The 19,873-nt window shown below is 41.6% G+C and overlaps 1 protein-coding gene across 1 annotated transcript in view; it reads right to left on the bottom strand.

Moving 5' to 3' along the window:
- LOC126332649 (alpha-amylase-like) overlaps positions 1-19,873 on the bottom strand; it is a 40,261-nt gene that overhangs the window by 18,334 nt on the left and 2,054 nt on the right. The window contains exons 2-3 of the mRNA XM_049996625.1: positions 9,756-9,907; positions 4,305-4,470 (exon numbers count right to left, since the gene is read on the bottom strand). Coding sequence (XP_049852582.1) covers positions 4,305-4,470; positions 9,756-9,907 — 318 coding nt within the window. The remainder of the gene's footprint in view (positions 1-4,304; positions 4,471-9,755; positions 9,908-19,873) is intronic.

Here is a 19,873-nt window from a genome sequence, read left to right as displayed (position 1 = left end):
TTCACTCCCGACGTCCATGGTGAGGCCCATCTTTGCAAACACGACACCATACAGTTGGGCCCAACAACATGCCGAATGGACCGCTCAGAATTAGCATCACGTCCGCTTCACCGATGAGTGTCGCATATGCCTTCAACCAGAAAATCGTCGGAGACATGTTTGGAGACAACCCGGTCAGGCCGAACGCCTTAGACATATTATCCAGCGATTGCAGCAAGGTGGAGGTTCCCTGATGTTTTGGGGTGGCATTACTTGTGACCGACGTACGCCACTGGTGGTCATGGAAGGCGCCGTAACGGCTGCACGATGCATGAATTCCATCCTCCGACCGATAGTGCAACACTATCGGCAGCATATTGGGGAGGCATTCGTCTTCATGGACGACAGTTCGCGCCCCCATCGTGCACATTTTGTGAATGATAACGACATCGCTCGACTAGAGTGGCCAGCATGTTCTCCAGACATGAACCCTATCGAACATGCCGATGGTAGATTTAAAAGAGCAGTCTATGGACGACGTGACCCTCCAACCACTCTGAGGGATCTACACCGAATCGCCGTTGAGGAGTGGGATAATTTGGACCAACAGTGCCTTTATAAACTTGTGTATAGTATGTCACGACGAATACAGACATGCATCAATGCAAGAGGACTTGCTACTGGGTATTAGAGGTACCGGTGTGTACAGCAATCTGGACCACCGCCTCTGAAGGTCTCGCTGTACGGTAGTACAACATGCAATGTGTGGTTTTCATTAACAATAAAAATAGCGGAAATGATGTTTATGTTGATCTCTATTCGAATTTTCTCTACAGATTCCGGAACTCTCGGAACCGAGGTGATGCAAAACTTTTTTCGATTTGTGTAGTACCGCAAATATTTATCTCAATATGAAACTATTTGTCGTCATCTTTTTCATGTTCTGTAAATCAGAGTCTTCTTTATTAATTCTATGGCTAGTCAGAAGAACTATATTTGTCATTCGCCCATTAACCCGCTTTGAACTTAACCATTTTTATATCGACGTTCTTATTCATCAAGAACCCCGAAGTTTAACAATTATTAAGGTTATGCCACTAGCCAGAGGAACAAATGGACGTTTCATGTGCAGCCATCTTAAGAGGTCTTTATAAATAACGCATGTGTATTCATGAATGATGAATACGTAAAATGGAAAATGTCAGGCTTTTTGATGCTCGGCGACGTATAACAACATTCCGGCCATTGTGATTAAGAGATCTCGCAGTTATCGTATTTCAGTTGCAACAAAAAATTAAATGCTCTCTTCATAAAAGAAAAGCTTGAACTGGTACTAGATTTCACACATACAACGATTCATTAGAGAAAGTGATTCAGGGAAATCACAAAAAAGTTATATGAACCAATATCTTAACGACTGCTCAATCATGATTAGTTTACATAAAATCCAGTGTACAGAGTAAAGTTAAGTAATTAATTTCATTTAAAGTTACACTGAAATAGACATAGTTTCCAATTTAACACACGAATTGTTGAAAGAAAACAAAACGGAAAAATTAAGCATGCAACTATGCAATGTCAGATTTTAGATAACGCTGTAGACAGTAAAGGAGAAATTTAGAAAGGAAACCTTAGTTCAGAGTGAACCGATCAAAGCTTTAAAGTTGGATAGTGTCATTGCTATTCTGTCAGAAACGAAGGACTTGTAAGAGCAGTTGAATGGAATGAACAATGCCTTGAAAAAAACTTATAACGTGAATGTATGTACTAGTACGTAGTAGTTTAACTAAATCAGGTAATGCTGGGAGAATTAAATTAGGAAACAAGGCATTAAAAGTATTAGATGAAATTTACAATTAGGACAGCAAAATGATCGACGATGCGTGAAATAAGTACGAGTAGAATACCAAATGGAGAGTGGCAATAGCAATGTAGGGTCTTTGAAAACAGAACTTCGCTAGCGTCGACTATAAATATAAATGTTAGGTCTTTTCTAAAAGTATTTTTCGAAGTGAAGCCTTGGACGGAAGTTAAATTCGAAAGATACTTCAGACAAGAAAGGAATCAAAATTTTTACATGTGGTGCTAAAGAAGAAAGCTGAAAATTATATGAGTAGATCCGGTATCTAATGAAGAGGTACTGAACGGAGCTGGGAAAAAGAATATTATGGCACAATTTCACTGTTAGTTTGGTGGAATGTAGGACTTCTACCACTAATAATAATAAAGATAATATACATATGTTCGAAGTTGTTTTTTTTTTCGTAATGGTGGTTAAGTAAAGTGGCAAGTGTTGATATGTTTCTGAACATAATTAAGTAACCTCGAGAATCATAACATATACAGCGTAATGAATTTCTTTTTTAGTTGAACGCTTGAAATTTCCAGAGATTCAGAGAAATTATAACGACCACACCGCACAACTTCCATCCTGTTATAGACTTTTTGTAATAGATTTAGGACTGGTGTTGGAACAGTCTGTAGTCTCGTTAGATGATTGCAAAAAATTGTTCAAATGGCTCTGAGCACTATGGGACTTAACTTCTGAGGTCATCAGTCCCCTAGAACTTAGAACTACTTAAACCTAAGTAACCTATGGACATCACACACATCCAAGCCCTAGGCAGGATTCGAACCTGCGACCATAGCGGTCACGCGGTTCCAGACTATAGCGTCAGATGATTGCACATTTTCAGCTATAGCTCTGATAGAGAAGAGGAAAAAAACAATTTTGATGTCCCCGCGCCCGGGTTCCCGGGTTCGATTCCCGGTGGAGTCAGGGATTTTCTCTGCCTCGTGATGGCTGGGTGTTGTGTGTTGTCCTTAGGTTAGTTAGGTTTAAGTAGTTCTAAGTTCTAGGGAACTGATGACCATAGATGTTAAGTCCCATAGTGCTCAGAGCCATTTGAACCATTTTGATGCGCCGCAAAGAAACACAAAAAGACATGTTTTGTCTTATTGAGAACTATCTTCCAGTGTGCACCGCAGATCAAGTCGACGTCTGGCGCCACAAGGTGGATCTGAGGATGATATGGAAGACACATTGAAAACGATAGCTGACAACAGATGGAACTGTGATCCAGAGGATGTTTTTCCATTTATGATAACAACTAAGATTATGGATCTTAAGACATCGCGACAGCTGGGAAAAGAAAAAAAATAAATTCGATGCTGAATCAGGAGACACCGCTGTCAACATCAAATGTCCTGCACGTCCAATTAACTCCTCTACCCTCCCCGCAAACCATCCACGGTCCCTTGAACCCTTCCCGTGACGTACCCAAGTACATAGATATGTTTGCGTTGCAGCAGTGGCTACACTGGAGCTCTGTCACACTAGAACTTTAATTAGCAAGCAGTGCTGCGTTCAACAGATCCATGTGTTCTGAATGCATAATTCTGTGGTAAATTGCTGCAGTTAAATGTGATGGCAGACGCTCACGTCTGAGAAAACGACTGCAAACATTCAGACGAAATGTTCACGGAAGCGCTGTTGAAAACTAATGGCAATCGCATTTGGGTTCTCGTAGTACCAAATGGAATTTTTACAACAGATTCTTCATCAGAACACATAATTTTTCGGTATTCTATGCACACTACACATTATTAGATGAGTAGACCTCATACGTCTAGATGACGGCAAAATATTTTGATAAAGAGACTGTTGTATATTTCCATACTAGGTATGAAATCGGGTAGTTACAGGGCTTGAACGTCGTGAAACTCCTAAAATTGTACTCCTACAACCCTCTACCCCACTCACGTATGAATTTAGCTCATATATGATGCCATAAGAAGTATATGCTGCTGATGGGCCTTGTCCCTCTGTGTATGCTGTCTGTGCCTCAAAGTTTGTCGCCGAAGTACTGAAACATCCTCCGCAGCAGAAAATACAAAAATCGTATACACATTGCATCTTGAATTTAGTGACCTCCATTCCCTATTATTACACATTTGTGGACCATTTTTGCTCAACTAGGGATAGGTACTTGAGGCAAGAGGCAAGGACAGAATGAACGTTGCCAACGAAAGACAGTTACTTTAGAATCTTAGTAGTAGCTCGAATCCAAGTTGAATTTTTCAGCGCTTCGGCCAGAGACTCTAATTATGTATGAGTCTTGTGAGTGGCGAGCAGCGTAGAGAGTACTTACATCCTCCCTATCGGGATTCAAATGTAAATTTTGAGCTTAAGGCAACAGACCGTGAAACTGTGTTCTCATGTTACGATAAAAGGTGGATTTATACAGCAATGTGTGATGTATGTGTCTTAACAAAAGAGGGAGATATGATATTTAAATAAGGAAAAAAAACATGGATAATCATACGTTGGTGGCGTCGTTGTAGTTGGTAATGCTGCAGGGAGGATAGTGGAAGTCGTTCTGTCCGTACGGAACGTCTGGGTAGTTGTAGGCCGTGGGGTTGCTGCCCCCGACACCGCTCAGACCGCCCTGCGTGGCGCTCATGTGGTTGATCACAGCGTCCACGTAGATGCTGCAAATCAAAAGATAGTGATCGTGAGTTCACTATACACACTCTTTTACAGCACCGCACAGATAATCACAACAACAATTAATATAATGACCACAAATGTCAAAAAAATTTTATGAGTTTCTCTCTAAAGTAGCGATTAAAACTCGTTAGGCATCTCTTGCTAATTTGTATCAAAGAATAATGGTTTCCTGCTGAGCACGTGAGACAAGTAGCATAAGGACAGCTAATCATAATAGCTGCCGCAAAAGAACACGGTCTGATGATGCTGACTTTCTTTGGGACTTTACTGAATAACGTATGTATTTCCCGTTGTGATCAGGCAACACAAATGATGCATCAAAACCGTACAAACATTATAATTTCTCTAATTAATTTGAAAGACTCACACTCAGTGCACTGTCCATAAATAGGATATACGAAATAACATTTTCCCTTCTTTCTTTGAGATTGACTTGCATTACGTACAAAATTGAAAGAGATATTAACTCAATTATCAACATAATGCACTTTACACCATTATTGACATCCTTGATTCCGATAGCTTCATGTGTGCATACTTGTACATAATTTCCTCAGTAACAAGTGTCACTATAATTCCGTCTTTTTCTTCTTTCGAGACCATTCAGTTACATGTCCGAGCAAGACATTTCAAACTTACCGCCACTCAGAATGGACACGAAGACAGCTTACGTGTGGCACAATGCGCGTCAATGAAACCATCCCTTCCCACGTTTCGTTGATTCCCACACATTTAGCAGTCGAAATCTACAGTTCTCAGTGCAATGGTATAGGCTATTCATACGACGACCCCGAGTTTCCGTAAAATACCAGTGTTGGAACGTTATGCCTAGCTCGTACACCTACAACACTGAGTCTAGGGCTGCGGCTAAACTTCACAGCCAAAATATTGGCGGTATGGATTGCAACCCTGCCCTTGCACCACTTTTTCTTTATTCGATTATGTAGTATAATATGTCATTAAAAAGTATATGTCGTGCGAAATTATTTTAAAATAGTGTCTTTCACCATAGTTATTCAACCAATAAATCAATCAGTACAGAAAAAGCTACTTCAAATGCATATTCCATTTGTTACCGATAAATTACAGAATAGTCCTACTTGCTATCGCCTTCATCTCTTGCTCTGTTAGAACAGAATTCTGGATAGTATTTGTCATAGAAGCAACTGAAACACATACGCGTTTAGTACCACGCATGTTTAATGAACGCTGCTTCCTTGCAGACATACTGACGTTTCAATAGCGACATTGGAAAAAACAGTTCGTTTAAATTCAAAATGAATGTCCTTTCTTCGATCAAATTAGGCGCCGACCACAACTATTTGTTGAATTATGTCAAAGCAGGATACACAACTGAAGAGTTTATTTCTAAGGAGTCTTCGCGTAAAGTGCATTCTCTATTAGCCTTTAGCAAATCGGGAGCATTTTTAAATTTTTTCGAGAACCTTTTAAGCTGCGAGTAAAAGCTAACTTCACAGGGTTGACAAAGTGAAGTAAATATGGCTGAAAGAATTTTAACGGCGCAGATGCATGCTTGTCTCTCACCTACAAATATTTGATCGTAAAACGTTAATCAGTCAGTCCCCCCCCTCCCCCCCACGAATCAATAATTTGAAACATTTTTTCTAGTCCCACATACAGAAGAACAACAGATTTTAAAAACCTTTCATATAGCACCTTCATAAAAATCCTTGATTTCGTGCAGATCACAATTACAGTTTAATATTTGTGAGTCAAATCGTCAATTCTTTTTTGAATAACGCGACCAAATATCCCAGATGGTTTTTGTATACATAATAAAACATAAAAGATTATCATTCTTGGCGCAGTTCAGTATAGTGTGCTGTGAATAAGTGTGTGATCTTATGTAGACAGGTTTTCGCTGTTTGTTCTGCAAGGTATCTGTTATATGTCGATTGGTACCGGCAGCTAATTCGTTCGACATTAATTACATAACTGAGGACAAATTTGAGGCTGAGTACTTTCGCCTTCTTATGGAATCCTTCTGCAGCTGCTAATAATTCGTCCATCGGTGCACACTACTTGGTGCTATCCAGGTATTTGAAATTTCAGCTATGAGCCCCAAATGAAATATATGTTTAAAGGAAGTATGCTGTACTGACTGAATTGTTAGTGAAATTATCACGGATAAAATGACTATTTTTGAATAATTTTCTGTGGCATGTACTGTTAAAAGATATTCTGTTCCATTACACTGAAAACAAGGAATACAGGCAGGGACTGAACACAAACTCCCAGCGTAGCAGCTGTAAACATTTGCCCTTGCGCTTTACTCGGTCAGTCGAAACACGATTAACGTAACTGATGTAAGAGGTACGCATAAAACTTCAACATCGATTATCTTGGAAACTAGGGGCTGTCGAATGAAAACCCGCTAGACACATAATGGGGACAGATCGGTCTACAATGTACCTAAGACCCATAAAAATTTGTGATTAACGTGTCTGACGGTCCTCTGGGGTGTGGCGAAGTCTACATCTACATGCACAATCAGCGAATCACATTTAAGTGCCCGACAGAGAGTTCATCGAACCACCTTCACAATAATTCTCTATTATTCCAATCTCGATGAGCGAGCGGAAAAAAACGAACGCCTGTATCCTTCAGTGAGAACTGATTTCCGTTATATTGTTATGATGTTCATTATTCGCCATGAAGGTTGGCGACAACAAAATATTTTCGCATTTGGAGGAGAAAGTTGGTGATCCAAATTTCGTGAACAGATTTAGCCGCAACGAAAAACGTCTTTGTTTTAATGTTACCTAACCCAAATCCTGTATCATGCTCATGACACTCCCTCCCTTATTTCGTAATAATACATAACATGCTGCTCTTCTTTGAACTTCCTCGATTTACTCCGTTAAGAGGCGCTGAAATAGCACCTGTTGGCCACATGCGACCTCCTAGGAGCGTCAAAAGGAATGCCTATCACACAGGTGGCTCGTAATGAGTGGTCTTTTACGTATCAACGCTTTGCGGCGGTGTCTGATATCCTCGACCAGCCACTAGGAAACCCCTTCAGTTCAGCTAGCAGAGGTGCTCAAAAGAAAGGGTGAAATTTGGGTAAAAGGGGTGCGCCACGGAGTCGCTCGACAGAATTATGGTGACGTTAGGCGCTAATGTGACCTCATTCCTCACCTCATACTTCCCATGCACTTCAGAAATGTAGCCTGGTTTTGGCATGTGTCGACGCCTTTCTGTTTGAAGCTTAGCTCAGAGGGGCGTCGTAGGACGCCAAGCTTTTGCAACATACAGTGGAAGGTCGTAGACAGCTTTGAGGCGAATTCCAAAGTCACGCGATGCAATGGGAGACAGTTGCCACGTTTAAAAAATACGAGCCTTTACTTGTATTTCGCAGTGTAGCTGTAAGAAGAGTGTTGAAAACAAATGCGCGCCCCCAGCAGAAGAGGTTCCACATTCGTCTGTCCAGCTGTAGCGAATACACGCAAACATGTGCGTCATGTGTGGTTCGTATTGACATCACTTTGATATTTATGTTGACCATACCATTGATACTTTCTGTAAATCGATTTTGGTCAGGCAGTGCAGCCCGCTGAAATTCGTCAGGAGTCATCGCAGCTGAAGCCCGTCCGAGTAGTGGGACATCCTTATATTATATTTCCACAATTTCCTGAAATCGTTGAACGGTAATGCCGCGAGAATTCCGTCGACAGTACCTTCTCTCCTAGCATACTGAGGTCGATATCCGTTTGTGGCAACGCCCCTATCTATTAGACAAGTAAAAATATAGAAACGTTTCTCGAACCAAAAATCCAATATACATAGGTTGGAACTTAAATGGTGGCAACACTGCTGTGGAGACACTATGCAATTGAATCTACTGTTGTCGCTGATAGCACCACGTTACCGCCTGTGCCCACAAACGAGGGAAGAACAGCCATTTGTGAGCGAGAGGTCTAACGTAACGGTGTCACTACGTTTGCAAAAAGGAACAACGGAGATGGATCAAGACTGATTGTACCAGAGGTCGTACAGCACGACAGTGTCATCAAGGTCTGCAAGAGGCAAGCGGGGAAGCGGCATTTCCATACAGAACAGTGGCACGTTGGGTAAAAGCCTTCAACGAAAGTCGGCAAACTGCGGCAGACATGCATCGGGCAGGTCGCCCTAGCGTCTCTGAAGAAGAAGTGCATGCTGTTGTCGCGTTAGTGGACAGTGATCGACGCCATACGATTCGTGAGCTCACCCACGAAACCAGATTAGCGCATACGACTGTGCTTGGCATCCTGAAGGAACGCCTCGGCATGCGAAAAATTGCATCACGATGGGTTCCGCATGATTTGACGGAAATGCCGAAATGGATGCGCTACGACGCTGTTCATACGCAGGCTTTCTTACGCCGTATCGTATCACTGGATGAGACATGGACAACATCGTACGAACCAAAACTGAAACGCCAATCCAACGAATGGTGTCATTCTGAGTCGCCGCGAAAGTGTAATGTGCGTCTGAGTCCTAGCATGGTGAAAGGTATGCTGATTCTCGTGTACGACTGTGATGATGTTATCCTAACGCATCGCGTTTCTCCACGGAAGACCGTGAATGCACAGTGTTACTGTTCGCTTTTGGAGCAGCAGCTGTGACCAGTTTCGCCAAATAAGCGGCGACACTTTCTGCGCAGCCCACACATTATTTTGCACGACAGTGAGCTGGCGCATACAGAGTAAGCTGTGGCTGCTCTGTTCGGTCGATGGGACTGGGAAATAGTGAACCATCCATCATACCCCCGGACGTAAGTCCTTGCGACTTTGATTTGATTCTGATGATGAAGGAACCACTTCTTGGCATTCGCTTCAGAACTCTTCCAGAGATTCGACAGGCAGTAGACGGCTCCATTCGCAGCATCAACAGAACAGGCTCTGCTAATGATATACTACGCCTTTCACATCGCTGGCAACGGGTTCTACACAACGCTGGAGACTACGAAGAAGGGTAGTAACAGGTGTAATCATGTAACTATTTTGTATAGGTTGTGAATAAGTAGTTGCCACTATTTAAGTTCCAACCCTCGCATTTCCATCCGTATCTCAAGCCAGAAGAGCGACGCAGTATTATCAGTGTCTTTGAAAAGTGTGCCATAATTTAGACCTGCCTGGTAGATCGAATAAAACTAGATTAATGTGAAAACTTCCTGTTTGCCTGCACAGAAGATAGTAATTGGTAAAGCTAATAATTAGTTCTTTGTGAGAAGAAAGAGCTGCGAAGTTGACAGTGTGGAACGTACCGCACTCCTACGTTGTTGCAGCGGTTCACCATGTCGGTGAAGGCGGTTTCGTCTCCAGAGCGGCTGATGATCCTGTAGGAAACCGGCTGGTAGCGCTCCCACCAGGGCCTGTTGCTGGTGGTGATGGCCAGGTACTCGTTCGGTGGGGACACCTGAAACATGGCACAGTACGGACCTATTAATCGGAGTCAGTTAATTTCCCTCATTAATTATAAAATATAATTATAATTATAAAAGATCAGTTTGAATTCCGTAGAAATGTTGGAACACGTGAGGCAATACTGATCCTACGAGTTATCTTAGAAGACAGATTAAGGAAAGATAAACCTACGTTTCTAACCATTTGTAGACTTAGTGAAAGCTTTTGACAATGTTGACTGGAATACTCTCTTTCACATTCTTAAGGTGGCACGGGTAAAATACAGGTAGTGAAAGGCTATTTACAATTTATAACGAAACCAGATTGCAGCTATAAGAGTGGAGGGGAATGAAAGGGAAGCAGTAGTTGGGAAGGGAGTGAGACAGAGTTGTAGCCTATCCCCTACATTATTCAATCTGTATATAGAGCAAGCAGTAAAGGAAACAAAAGAAAAATTCGTAGTAGGAAATAAAATCGATGGAGAAGAAATAAAAACTTTCAAGTTTGCCGATGATATTGTAATTCTGTCAGAGACAGCAAAGGACCAGGAAGAGCAGTTGAACAGAATGCACAGTGTCTTGAAAGAAGGATATAAGATGAACACCAACAAAAGCAAAACGAGGATAATGGAATGTAGCCGAATTAAATCGGGTTATGCTGAGGGAATTAGATTAGGAAATGAGACACTTAAAGTAGTAGATGTGTTTTGCTATTTGGACAGCAAAATAACTTATGATGGCAAAAGTAGTGAGGGTATAAGACGTAGATTAGGAATGGCAAGAAAAGAGTTTCTGATGAAGAGTAGTTTGTTAACGTCGAGTATAGATTTAAGTGCTAGGAAATCTTTTCTGAAAGTATTTGTATGGAGTGTAGCCATGTACGGACGATAAATAGCTTAGACAAGAAGGGAACAGAAGCTTTCGAAATGTGGTGCTACAGAAGAATGCTGAAGATTGGGTGGGTAGATCACATATATAATGAGGAGGTACTGAACAGAATTGGGGAGAAGAGAAATTTGTGGCACAACTTGACTAGAAGAAGGGATAGGTTTGTAGGACATGTTCTGAGGCGTCAAGGGATAACCAGTTTAGTACTGGAGGGCAGTGTGGGGGATAAAAATCCTAGAGGGAGACCAAGAGATAAATATACTACTAAGCAGATTCAGAAGGATGTAGCTTGCAGTAGGTACAGGGAGATGAAGAAGCTTGCACAGGAGAGAGCATTGCACAGGAGAGGTGCATCAAATCAGTCTCAGTACTGAAGACCACAACAACAACAATTACAAATAGCCATTCCAGTCACATTAATATTACGTCAGTGTGCAATAATGACTCACAGACCACAAGTATCCTTTCTTTCAGGAGTGCTAGTTCTGCAAGGTTCGCAGGAGAGCTTCTATAAAGTTTGGAAGGTAGGAGACGAGATACTGGCAGAAGTAAAGCTGTGAGTACCGGGCGTGAGTCGTGCTTCGGTAGCTCAGATGGTAGAGCATTTGCCCGCGAAAGGCAAAGGTCCAGAGTTCGAGTTTCGGTCCGACACACAGTTTTAATCTGCCAGGAAGTTTCATATCAGCGCACACTCCGCTGCAGAGTGAAAATCTCATACTGGCAACAAGTAGCGGCACTGGAAGTGGAGGGTTCATAAAGCGTGTCGGTGTGGCATGGAAAACAATGCAGTCATTGTAATATGGCGCAAACGAAGCGATTTTCCTGACGTCCAAAAGGATAGAACTTCGGCTTTCTTGCCATGGATAGAAGAATTTTCTAAACTACGAAGTTCGCAAGATGCTTTGCTAAAGTATACCGCGCTTGGCAAAATGACGCCATCCAAAACCGGCCCCGAGGCAAATGTGTGCACCACGGGTCATATATGACTGGGCTTAACGATGGCTGTGGAGGTGTGTACAGGCAAATAGACATGCAGCTGATCAGCAGCTGACCGCCCAGATGAACCAAGCGATTACCAACAGCCTCTCCTCAAAGACAGTTCAGCTACGTTTGGGTCTCCGCAGAAGGCGCCTGGTTATTGAACCCATACTGACTCCTGTTCATCGGTGACGCAGGCTGTGATTTTCACGCCATATGTACCAACTGGACGGCCACTGAGTGGCGAGGTGGCCTTTTCAGAAGATCTCGTTTTCTGCGCCATTGGAAAGATGTCCGCTGGGGTGTACGATGTGACACGCCTAAAAGTGAACACTCTGCAACAATCGTGGGAAGGGCCTGGAAATTCCCTGGGTGATCTCGTCATTCTGGAATCAGCAATAAATCAACACAATTATGCATCTATCCTTGATGCAATGTCCACACCTCCATGCAGTTTGCTTTTAGTTGGCAGGATGGCATCTACCAGCACAACTTGTTACACAGCTCGCAGTGTACACGTGTGATTCAAAGAGCACCAGGACGAGTTTACCGTGTTCCCTTGGCCACCAAACTCGCTGAACTTAAACCCAATCGGAATTTGTGGCACCACTTCTGTCGGTCTGGTAGTGACATGTGTCCTCTACCGAGAAACCTATCGCATCTGGCCATGCCACTAGAACCGGCAAGCCTGCATATCCACATAGGTACCTTCCAGAACCTCACTGACTCTCTTGCTGCACATCTCCCAGACACCAGCGTTAGGAAAGGTGTTTATTCAGGCATTTTAGAAGTGCTCGCATTAATGCAACTGCACAGCGTGTTTTTAGGGTGGGAAGTGCTGGATTCATGTACAAGTTTATTCGATTGGAGGCAGCAAGAAGTTAAATGGCAAACAGTACGCCTTATTGGATGTTTCGAGATAGGGAACATGGGGACTATGAAGGCAGCCATTGAATACACGTTTTTAAACATCTTAGCTACATCATGCAATATACTGCTATTTCATTTATTCAGTTTGTAATAACAATTTTGAACCTGTATTAGTTGCATAAGCGAAACATCATTTTACATTTTGCAACTGGACGATGAACACAGAAATGACATAGCATCAGGCTTCTGAAATCGTCTCCTACCAAATCACTGTACCCCTACAACATGAAACAGGGTTACATGACCTCCATATAGAGCCTGAAAGATAGCAAATTACTGATCGTAGTAAAAGTGTTTTAATGTTTCGCAAAACTGACAAGTACATCGTTAATAAAGCCATTAAAAGTGGAAGACGTAACAGACGAGAGCTATCCAGGTCATGCTTTCAGTTGTGGAACTCAAAACGTGTCAGGATGTCAGATACCATATGGCAATGCCAGAGGCAAATCGTGACGCCCCTAACCGATGTCGCTTGTATAGTAGATATAACGAAGTACTTGTAAGCCACCGCTGAGGTTTTCTACCTGGTCGATGAACCGCAGTCGTAAAATTATGAGGCATTATATGTTATCATGGGTCGTCCCAGCTGCTACTAACTCCCAGAAATCCATTGTTGCACGTGTTGTGTTTTGATCCGGCGTTTTATATTACATATTATAAGAACTGTTCATATATCTTATCCATAGTAATCGCTCCTTCACCTCTCTTACCACCCTTTGACCGTGTTTCGAATTTCGTTTCTGAGTGAACTGCTCTTGATCTTGATGAAAATTAACATTGTGAGTATTGTGTTATCAGAAAGGATGAAAGTGAGTGAGATAATTTTTATATAAAAATACCAGGTGCATTATAAAACATATATGCTTAGGATTATATGGTATACCTCTCCCCTGATTTCTGTATTTTTCCAAATCAACACTCGCTTCTAACAGAATACCTAAATATGACGGTATGGAATCAAATGTTGTCTGAATATATTCCCATCACGAAGAATGTGTGTTGGAGCACAAAGCATTAACAATGGCTCCTGGAAGAGCGTGACGAGCAAGTTTCCTATCGAACATATCCGTAACATGTTTGACTGGTACCGTATCAGCCGAATGTAAAGGCCAAGGAATCAGTGGAACCCGTCTTTCGTCGACGAAGGCTTGAATAGTCCTTAACACATGTACCCCGACGTTTTCTTGCACAAAATAAATAAAACACTAAGCTAGCTGTAGGAGAAGACATACTTTATCTTATCGGATGCAAATCAGGCTGTCGTCACTACAGAGAAGTCAAGTATATACAAGGGTTGAATAAAGAGCAGTTGCAACACGGTTATAGTTCATACTAAACGTTAGACATTCATCCTAATACATGCTCCCAATGTAGTCGTCACGCTTGTCGGTCACCTTCCACCACAGAGATGGAAGACGTCTACAGCGTCAACGCTTTGACATTGTGTGACGTTTTGGAAGCTCTGTTCTATGGCGCAGTTGATGTCTTCTCCAGTGTGCCATGAAGAGGTTCCTTCGTTTTGGAAAACAGGTTGTTATTGCACTGACTCATATCTGATGAAACGGTGGATGTTCCAGTAACTCCCACATACCACGTACGCAGGAGTTCCTGCACAGGCTTCACCGTCTAGTTTCGTGCATATTCATGAAGCATGATAAGATGCAGAGCCAGAAGGAAACATTGTTGTGTGCTCCGACTATGTGCCACTTCAACACTGAGCCGCGCACACTGTGTTTCCTAAACATATCGTCAGTGCCCTCGAACTGGCTTTCAGCACTTTCACTAATTCAAAAACAGGAGTCGCCTGTCACTGTACTCCTTCAACTGACCTCCTGCTGTCAGCTACAGACAGCGGGAATGGTATGTGACGCGCATCCATTGTGTGACGGCGGTGTTGCCACTACTTATAATCCAACCCCGTACTTCGTAACTAAGGGGAAGGTACTGAATAGAATTGGGGAGAATAGAAATTTATGACATAATTAGATGACGAAAGTGGGTCAATTCATAGGATACTTTCCGAGATATCAAGGGGTCACCAATTTCGTATCCAACTGTCGCTCAAAATCTGCGCACTAGGAACTCAACAATGCACTATGCTACATTACATCTACCGTGGTACGTTTTACAGGTATGTGCAGAAGATTTTGAAGCGACATTCGTCCGGAAACACTACATTTTGTTATTCGGCACGTTAGAGACACCACGCAAGCTCTCGACAATCCGACGAATATGAGCATTGTTTAAAGAGAAAGCCAACGCAGTGTCATACTTGCCACGAATTAATCTCATTATATGCAGAAATATCCACACCTATGCAGTGTCCGAACAACCTATGCACGGAGCTCTACGCTCCGTTAGGACCTCGCAGACTAGAATTAATTCATCCACATTTAGTCAACCAATACCCGTCCTTGATGCAATGTCTACAAGTACTCCAGTTCTCCTGTCGATAGGTTGCAAACACGCATTGTTGTTGCAACAGCATCAAAGACGACCTGGTACGACTAAAACCCGTTTCCCTGAGATTATCACTTTTGCCTTCTTTGATCCCATATACTGATATTGCACCCTCTGATACTGAACACACAGTGACATTTGCTGTCATAGTCGCATCTTATTTGACTAAACGATCTTGGGAAAATTTTTCGTCTCCTATTCCATAAGAGAGAGCGCAGCAGGATTTACCCTGCCAATCCTTATCAGTCGAAATGACTTCTTACTCTTACAGGTTGTATTCAGCGAGATCAGATTCATTTGCGTAGTTCTGTCTATTACAGTATCTACAAACGTTAGTTTTTCAGCTGATAAAGGGTAGCTCTGAGTTCGTAAAGAGTATTTCCTCATGGAAACAAAGTGTCTTTTATTTCATCCCGTAATGTGTACTGTCTCACTTCCCAAATTGCAACATGCGCCTTTCAGCAAAGACATGCTCTGTAATTCATGAAGATCGACTTCTCAGGTCTCTTTCACATTCATCACAGATACTTACTCCAAACGAAAACCTCTGACGCAGATGACTTCTGTATCGATCTGTTACAGACACGTTTTTATTTCTAGTTATGTAACTATGATGCACTGGTGTTCTGCTTGTTCCACCACATTTGCAAGATATCAAAACGGTGTTTTTAACACTAATAACATACAAGTGCGCAACAGCACCTGACAAAGCGCACAAATCACAGGGTAGCAACTCGCAGAGTATTAACTTGGGTTAAGACATTTAGGAGTCCATTCTCCTCTTTCAGCCTATAAAACAAGCGATTTGTACGATTTTTTTGACACAATAATGAAGGGAGTTTCCTGACATTTGGCTAAATTACTCCTCGGGCATGTACACAAAGAGTAATAGGACATCATTTTAAGTTTAATTTATTAATTAGTTATTACAAGAAATGTGACCAAAAACACATGACAAAATTACATCTTTGTTCCAGATCTTCGGTACTTCAAGAAACTATGCTTTTACTCTGTGCACAAAATCCTATTGATTAAGAACATCTTTTTTTCGAATAAAATTTGCACGACAAAACTACATCTTTCTTCCAGACCTTCGCTAATTCAAGAAACTGTGCTTTCCTTTTTTTCAGATAAGATTTGCAGACTGTTGGAATTCCGTCACTGACAAGCCCCGGTTTGGACAGGGCAACTTTGACTCCTCGGGCGTGAATCTATGAATGTTAAGAGCAGTGTAGCCAACCATTTTGTAGAGCTTCTAATATGGCTACGTTGGATCAGAGAGGCATTAGTGGCCACTGGTCAGCACCCATTGAGAGGTTGGTACAGGTAGAAACCGCTTACGCTCTCTGAGACACTCCGGGCACCGTGTGTGGACCACGGGCGGCAGAGACGATTCGGTTACTCTTCGCTAGGACGCCGGTGAGCCCAGATGCTCTGAGTAGTAGCTTTGTTTGCTGAGCTGAAAAATGTGAGAGCTTTGTTTGACCTTCCGTTAGACACCTAGGTGGGTGCCATTGATAATCATGCCGCACCAAAAAATGCAATCAAGTAACGGTGTTAATTTCAGCAGCATTCAGTTTATTCGATGAGATCTTTCGACGTAAACACCTCTCGTGTTCGAATTGAAGCCTCAGTTCCGTGACGAAATAGATGTGTTCCTGTTTGGTAAACTTATTTACAAAATTATTAAGCTGTACGGAATTTCAGAGGAGGAGTTTCTTCTCTAAAATTGACCATTAAAGGCACTCGCGCTATGACCCAGTGAGTTTCCATGTGGAATGGGGAAGCTTTTTTTCTAAATTCTATCTTTCGTTGTGTGAGTGACCAGTGTGAACGTGGTGTGTGTGATCTTGATATATCGAATCCAGTAATTTAGCAGTCTTGACACATATGTGTCGGTCCAGATGGTGCGCTGTATAAGGTACTATGTGTCGATGGAGGCGCTGGAAACCCAAGTAATTGTATTTTAACTTCTGTATGTGTCTTACGGTTAATGAGGAAATAAATGTGAATTGTTGCTGTATTATTTGTTATTACATCTCACAGCGCCATCTCGCTCCATAGTCAGGATCCTTTATATCAGTCAGTTTGCACCGCCTCTTAGGAATGTTTCAATGCAATTTATCCTGATTATTGTATGTCCAGTATATAAATTAGTGTTTTATTCAATCATCAAATGATCTTTGAGGTGGCGGCTTTTTATCGCTTTAATTAATATTTAAATAAATTTGGCCCATTAATCAGAAATTTTGTGTTTGGTACTTGTTGCAGGGCAAGCAAACGTAGCCTCTACTTGCACAGTCATTATTGGGAGTTGGGGAATCACTAAAGAGATATTTTGCGTAGCTTCTTTATCAATACCTTGCAGTACTAAAAGAAAACAGGTATCTTTGCAAAAACAAACATAATGTCTGATAGGATAGCCGCAATCAGTGATTTTACAACGTTACTTATAAGCCGTCTTGATTGCAAAGTGTTTGTTCGTATGACCGGAGTAACCGAAATATCAGATTTGAAGATGGTTCTAGATGAACCGAAACCTGTCTTATGAATGAACATTTTGCAATCAAGACTGGTTATAAGTAACTTTGTAAAACAGGTATCTTTCATTAGTTTATCCAAGAAATTCGTAAAAGTGCATATTTTATAAGCTAACTGAGGAGAATGGACATTTAAGAACTACTGATAAGCCACAATGTGACTCAAGGGTTAAAAATCTTCTTGGTCGAAATGATGTTACATTTCCCCGACTGACCCATATTAGTACCCGACTTCAAGCTACTCGGTGTCATTCTGTGTAAAGCTTATGATTCACCCTTCGTTAAATATCCAATAATAATGATGTCGCTTTCAAATGAGAATACATAGAGTAAACAAGGAGCCATAATTAATGGTAGCTATAGTAAAGATTCGTTATACTTCAAACGTTATAGGGCGTTTCGTCACCTACATACATCATGTGCTTTGCATCTGAAATTTCCATCTCTGTCAGTCATTTCTTTCAAGAATGAACAACAGTCACAACCACACACGTTTGACCTTAGTGCCAGAGCTCTCTATTTACCCGCTGTAATTTTACATTTCATTCTTAGACATGTTCATGTCTTTCTCTATTGTAATGTGGATAAAGCTTATCGTTATACTCTATAATTTCGTATATCAGAACGATACTTTGTGTTGATGTAAAAGCGTGTTAAAGTCTGTTGACTCTGAACAAGGAGCGTGGTGAAATTCGGGGCTTATTTCTACGTTCTTAATATTCTGTTGACAGTTTAGCCTCTTGTTGTTGTAACGAAGTTAATGCTCCGGACAAGCTACAAAAACGAGACTAATTAGCAATTACGAAGAAAAAAATTCTGTTCAACTAATATACAAACCAATTAATGAAATCCCATGGGTCCGCCTCTTTCAGTCCGTAATTAGCTGAAACATTTGTAACAGACATACGTAATCCGTTTTGGAATTGAACACAAATACAAGTGCCGGCTATATTACGGGGAAATGAGAGAGATAATTGGAATTATATTAAGTGTAGCCTTACAAACCAGCTTTCAAAAGTGTTTTGAAGGGCTTTCGTGCACTCTGAGAAAAGTAATTTAACACAGAACACTACAAGGATACCAAAATCGAATAAAACTCTAAAACCGGTTGATGAGATTTGATTCATGTTATTTTATACTGATATAGTGTTATCAGGAAGCACAATGCTGTTTTTCAATATTTTCTCTTTCACACTGTCCTTTATCAGGATTTATTTTTTGGGTAAATGAAACGAGTTTCTTAACTACAATCTGAAAAAGTTACTACCGAATGTAGGCATTAGAAATGAATGAACAACGCAATAAGTGAATTCTACTTAAATTTTGAATAAAAATTAACAGATATGGTGGCCGACGACTTTTAGCATAACAAGTCACTCTCATTCTTCCAATGGTAAAATAGAGCTGAGGAGCGGAAAGAGGTTGAGGGCACTCGCTTGCCTTGCGATGTGAATCGCCCCTACGGAGAGGAAGAATCACCAATCATCAACGCAATGACGCTAAAGAAGACAACAAGAAGCCATGGCATTACAAACATATAATGAGTACCCACAGAACATGTGGCCTGTAATTGAAAAAGTGTCACAATAATCTCTCCGTTGGCAAAAGATTCGAGACTAGCCCCCTATCTGAATCTCCAGGAGAGAACTGAAAAGTGACGGATGACCATGAGAGAAAGATGGATTAACCAACTAAAGGATAACATTCTACAAGTCGAGGTGTCTAATATCAGATGTCTGCACATGGTAGGGAAGCTAGAAAAGCTGAATCGGGAAATGCTGAGGCCCAGTCTAGATATAGTGGGAGGAAAGAGTACCCTGAAGGAGTCTGTAAGATGCGTGACTTGTCTGATGACGTAACAGAAGAAGAAATGGGAGTCGATATGGAAGGCATAGGGGATCCAATATTAGAATCAGAATTCAAAAGATCTTTGGAAGACTTGAGAGCGAATAGGGCACAAGGGACATTCCATCAGAATTTCTAAGATCATTGGGGAAAGTGACAACAGAACAAATATTCACGATGGTGTGTACACTGATCATCAGATTGGTTAGCTCAGATGGTAGAGCACTTGCCCGCGAAAGGCAAAGGTACCGAGTTAGAGTCTCGGTCCGGCACACAGTTTTTATCTGCCAGGAATTTTCATATCAGCGCACACTCCACTCCAAAGCGAAAATCTGATTC

The sequence above is a fragment of the Schistocerca gregaria genome, chromosome 2 (genome assembly GCF_023897955.1).
Source record: "Schistocerca gregaria isolate iqSchGreg1 chromosome 2, iqSchGreg1.2, whole genome shotgun sequence".
Classification (NCBI taxonomy): domain Eukaryota; kingdom Metazoa; phylum Arthropoda; class Insecta; order Orthoptera; family Acrididae; genus Schistocerca; species Schistocerca gregaria.
Note: the sequence above shows the minus strand (reverse complement) of the source record. Positions and strands in the feature narration are given on the sequence as shown.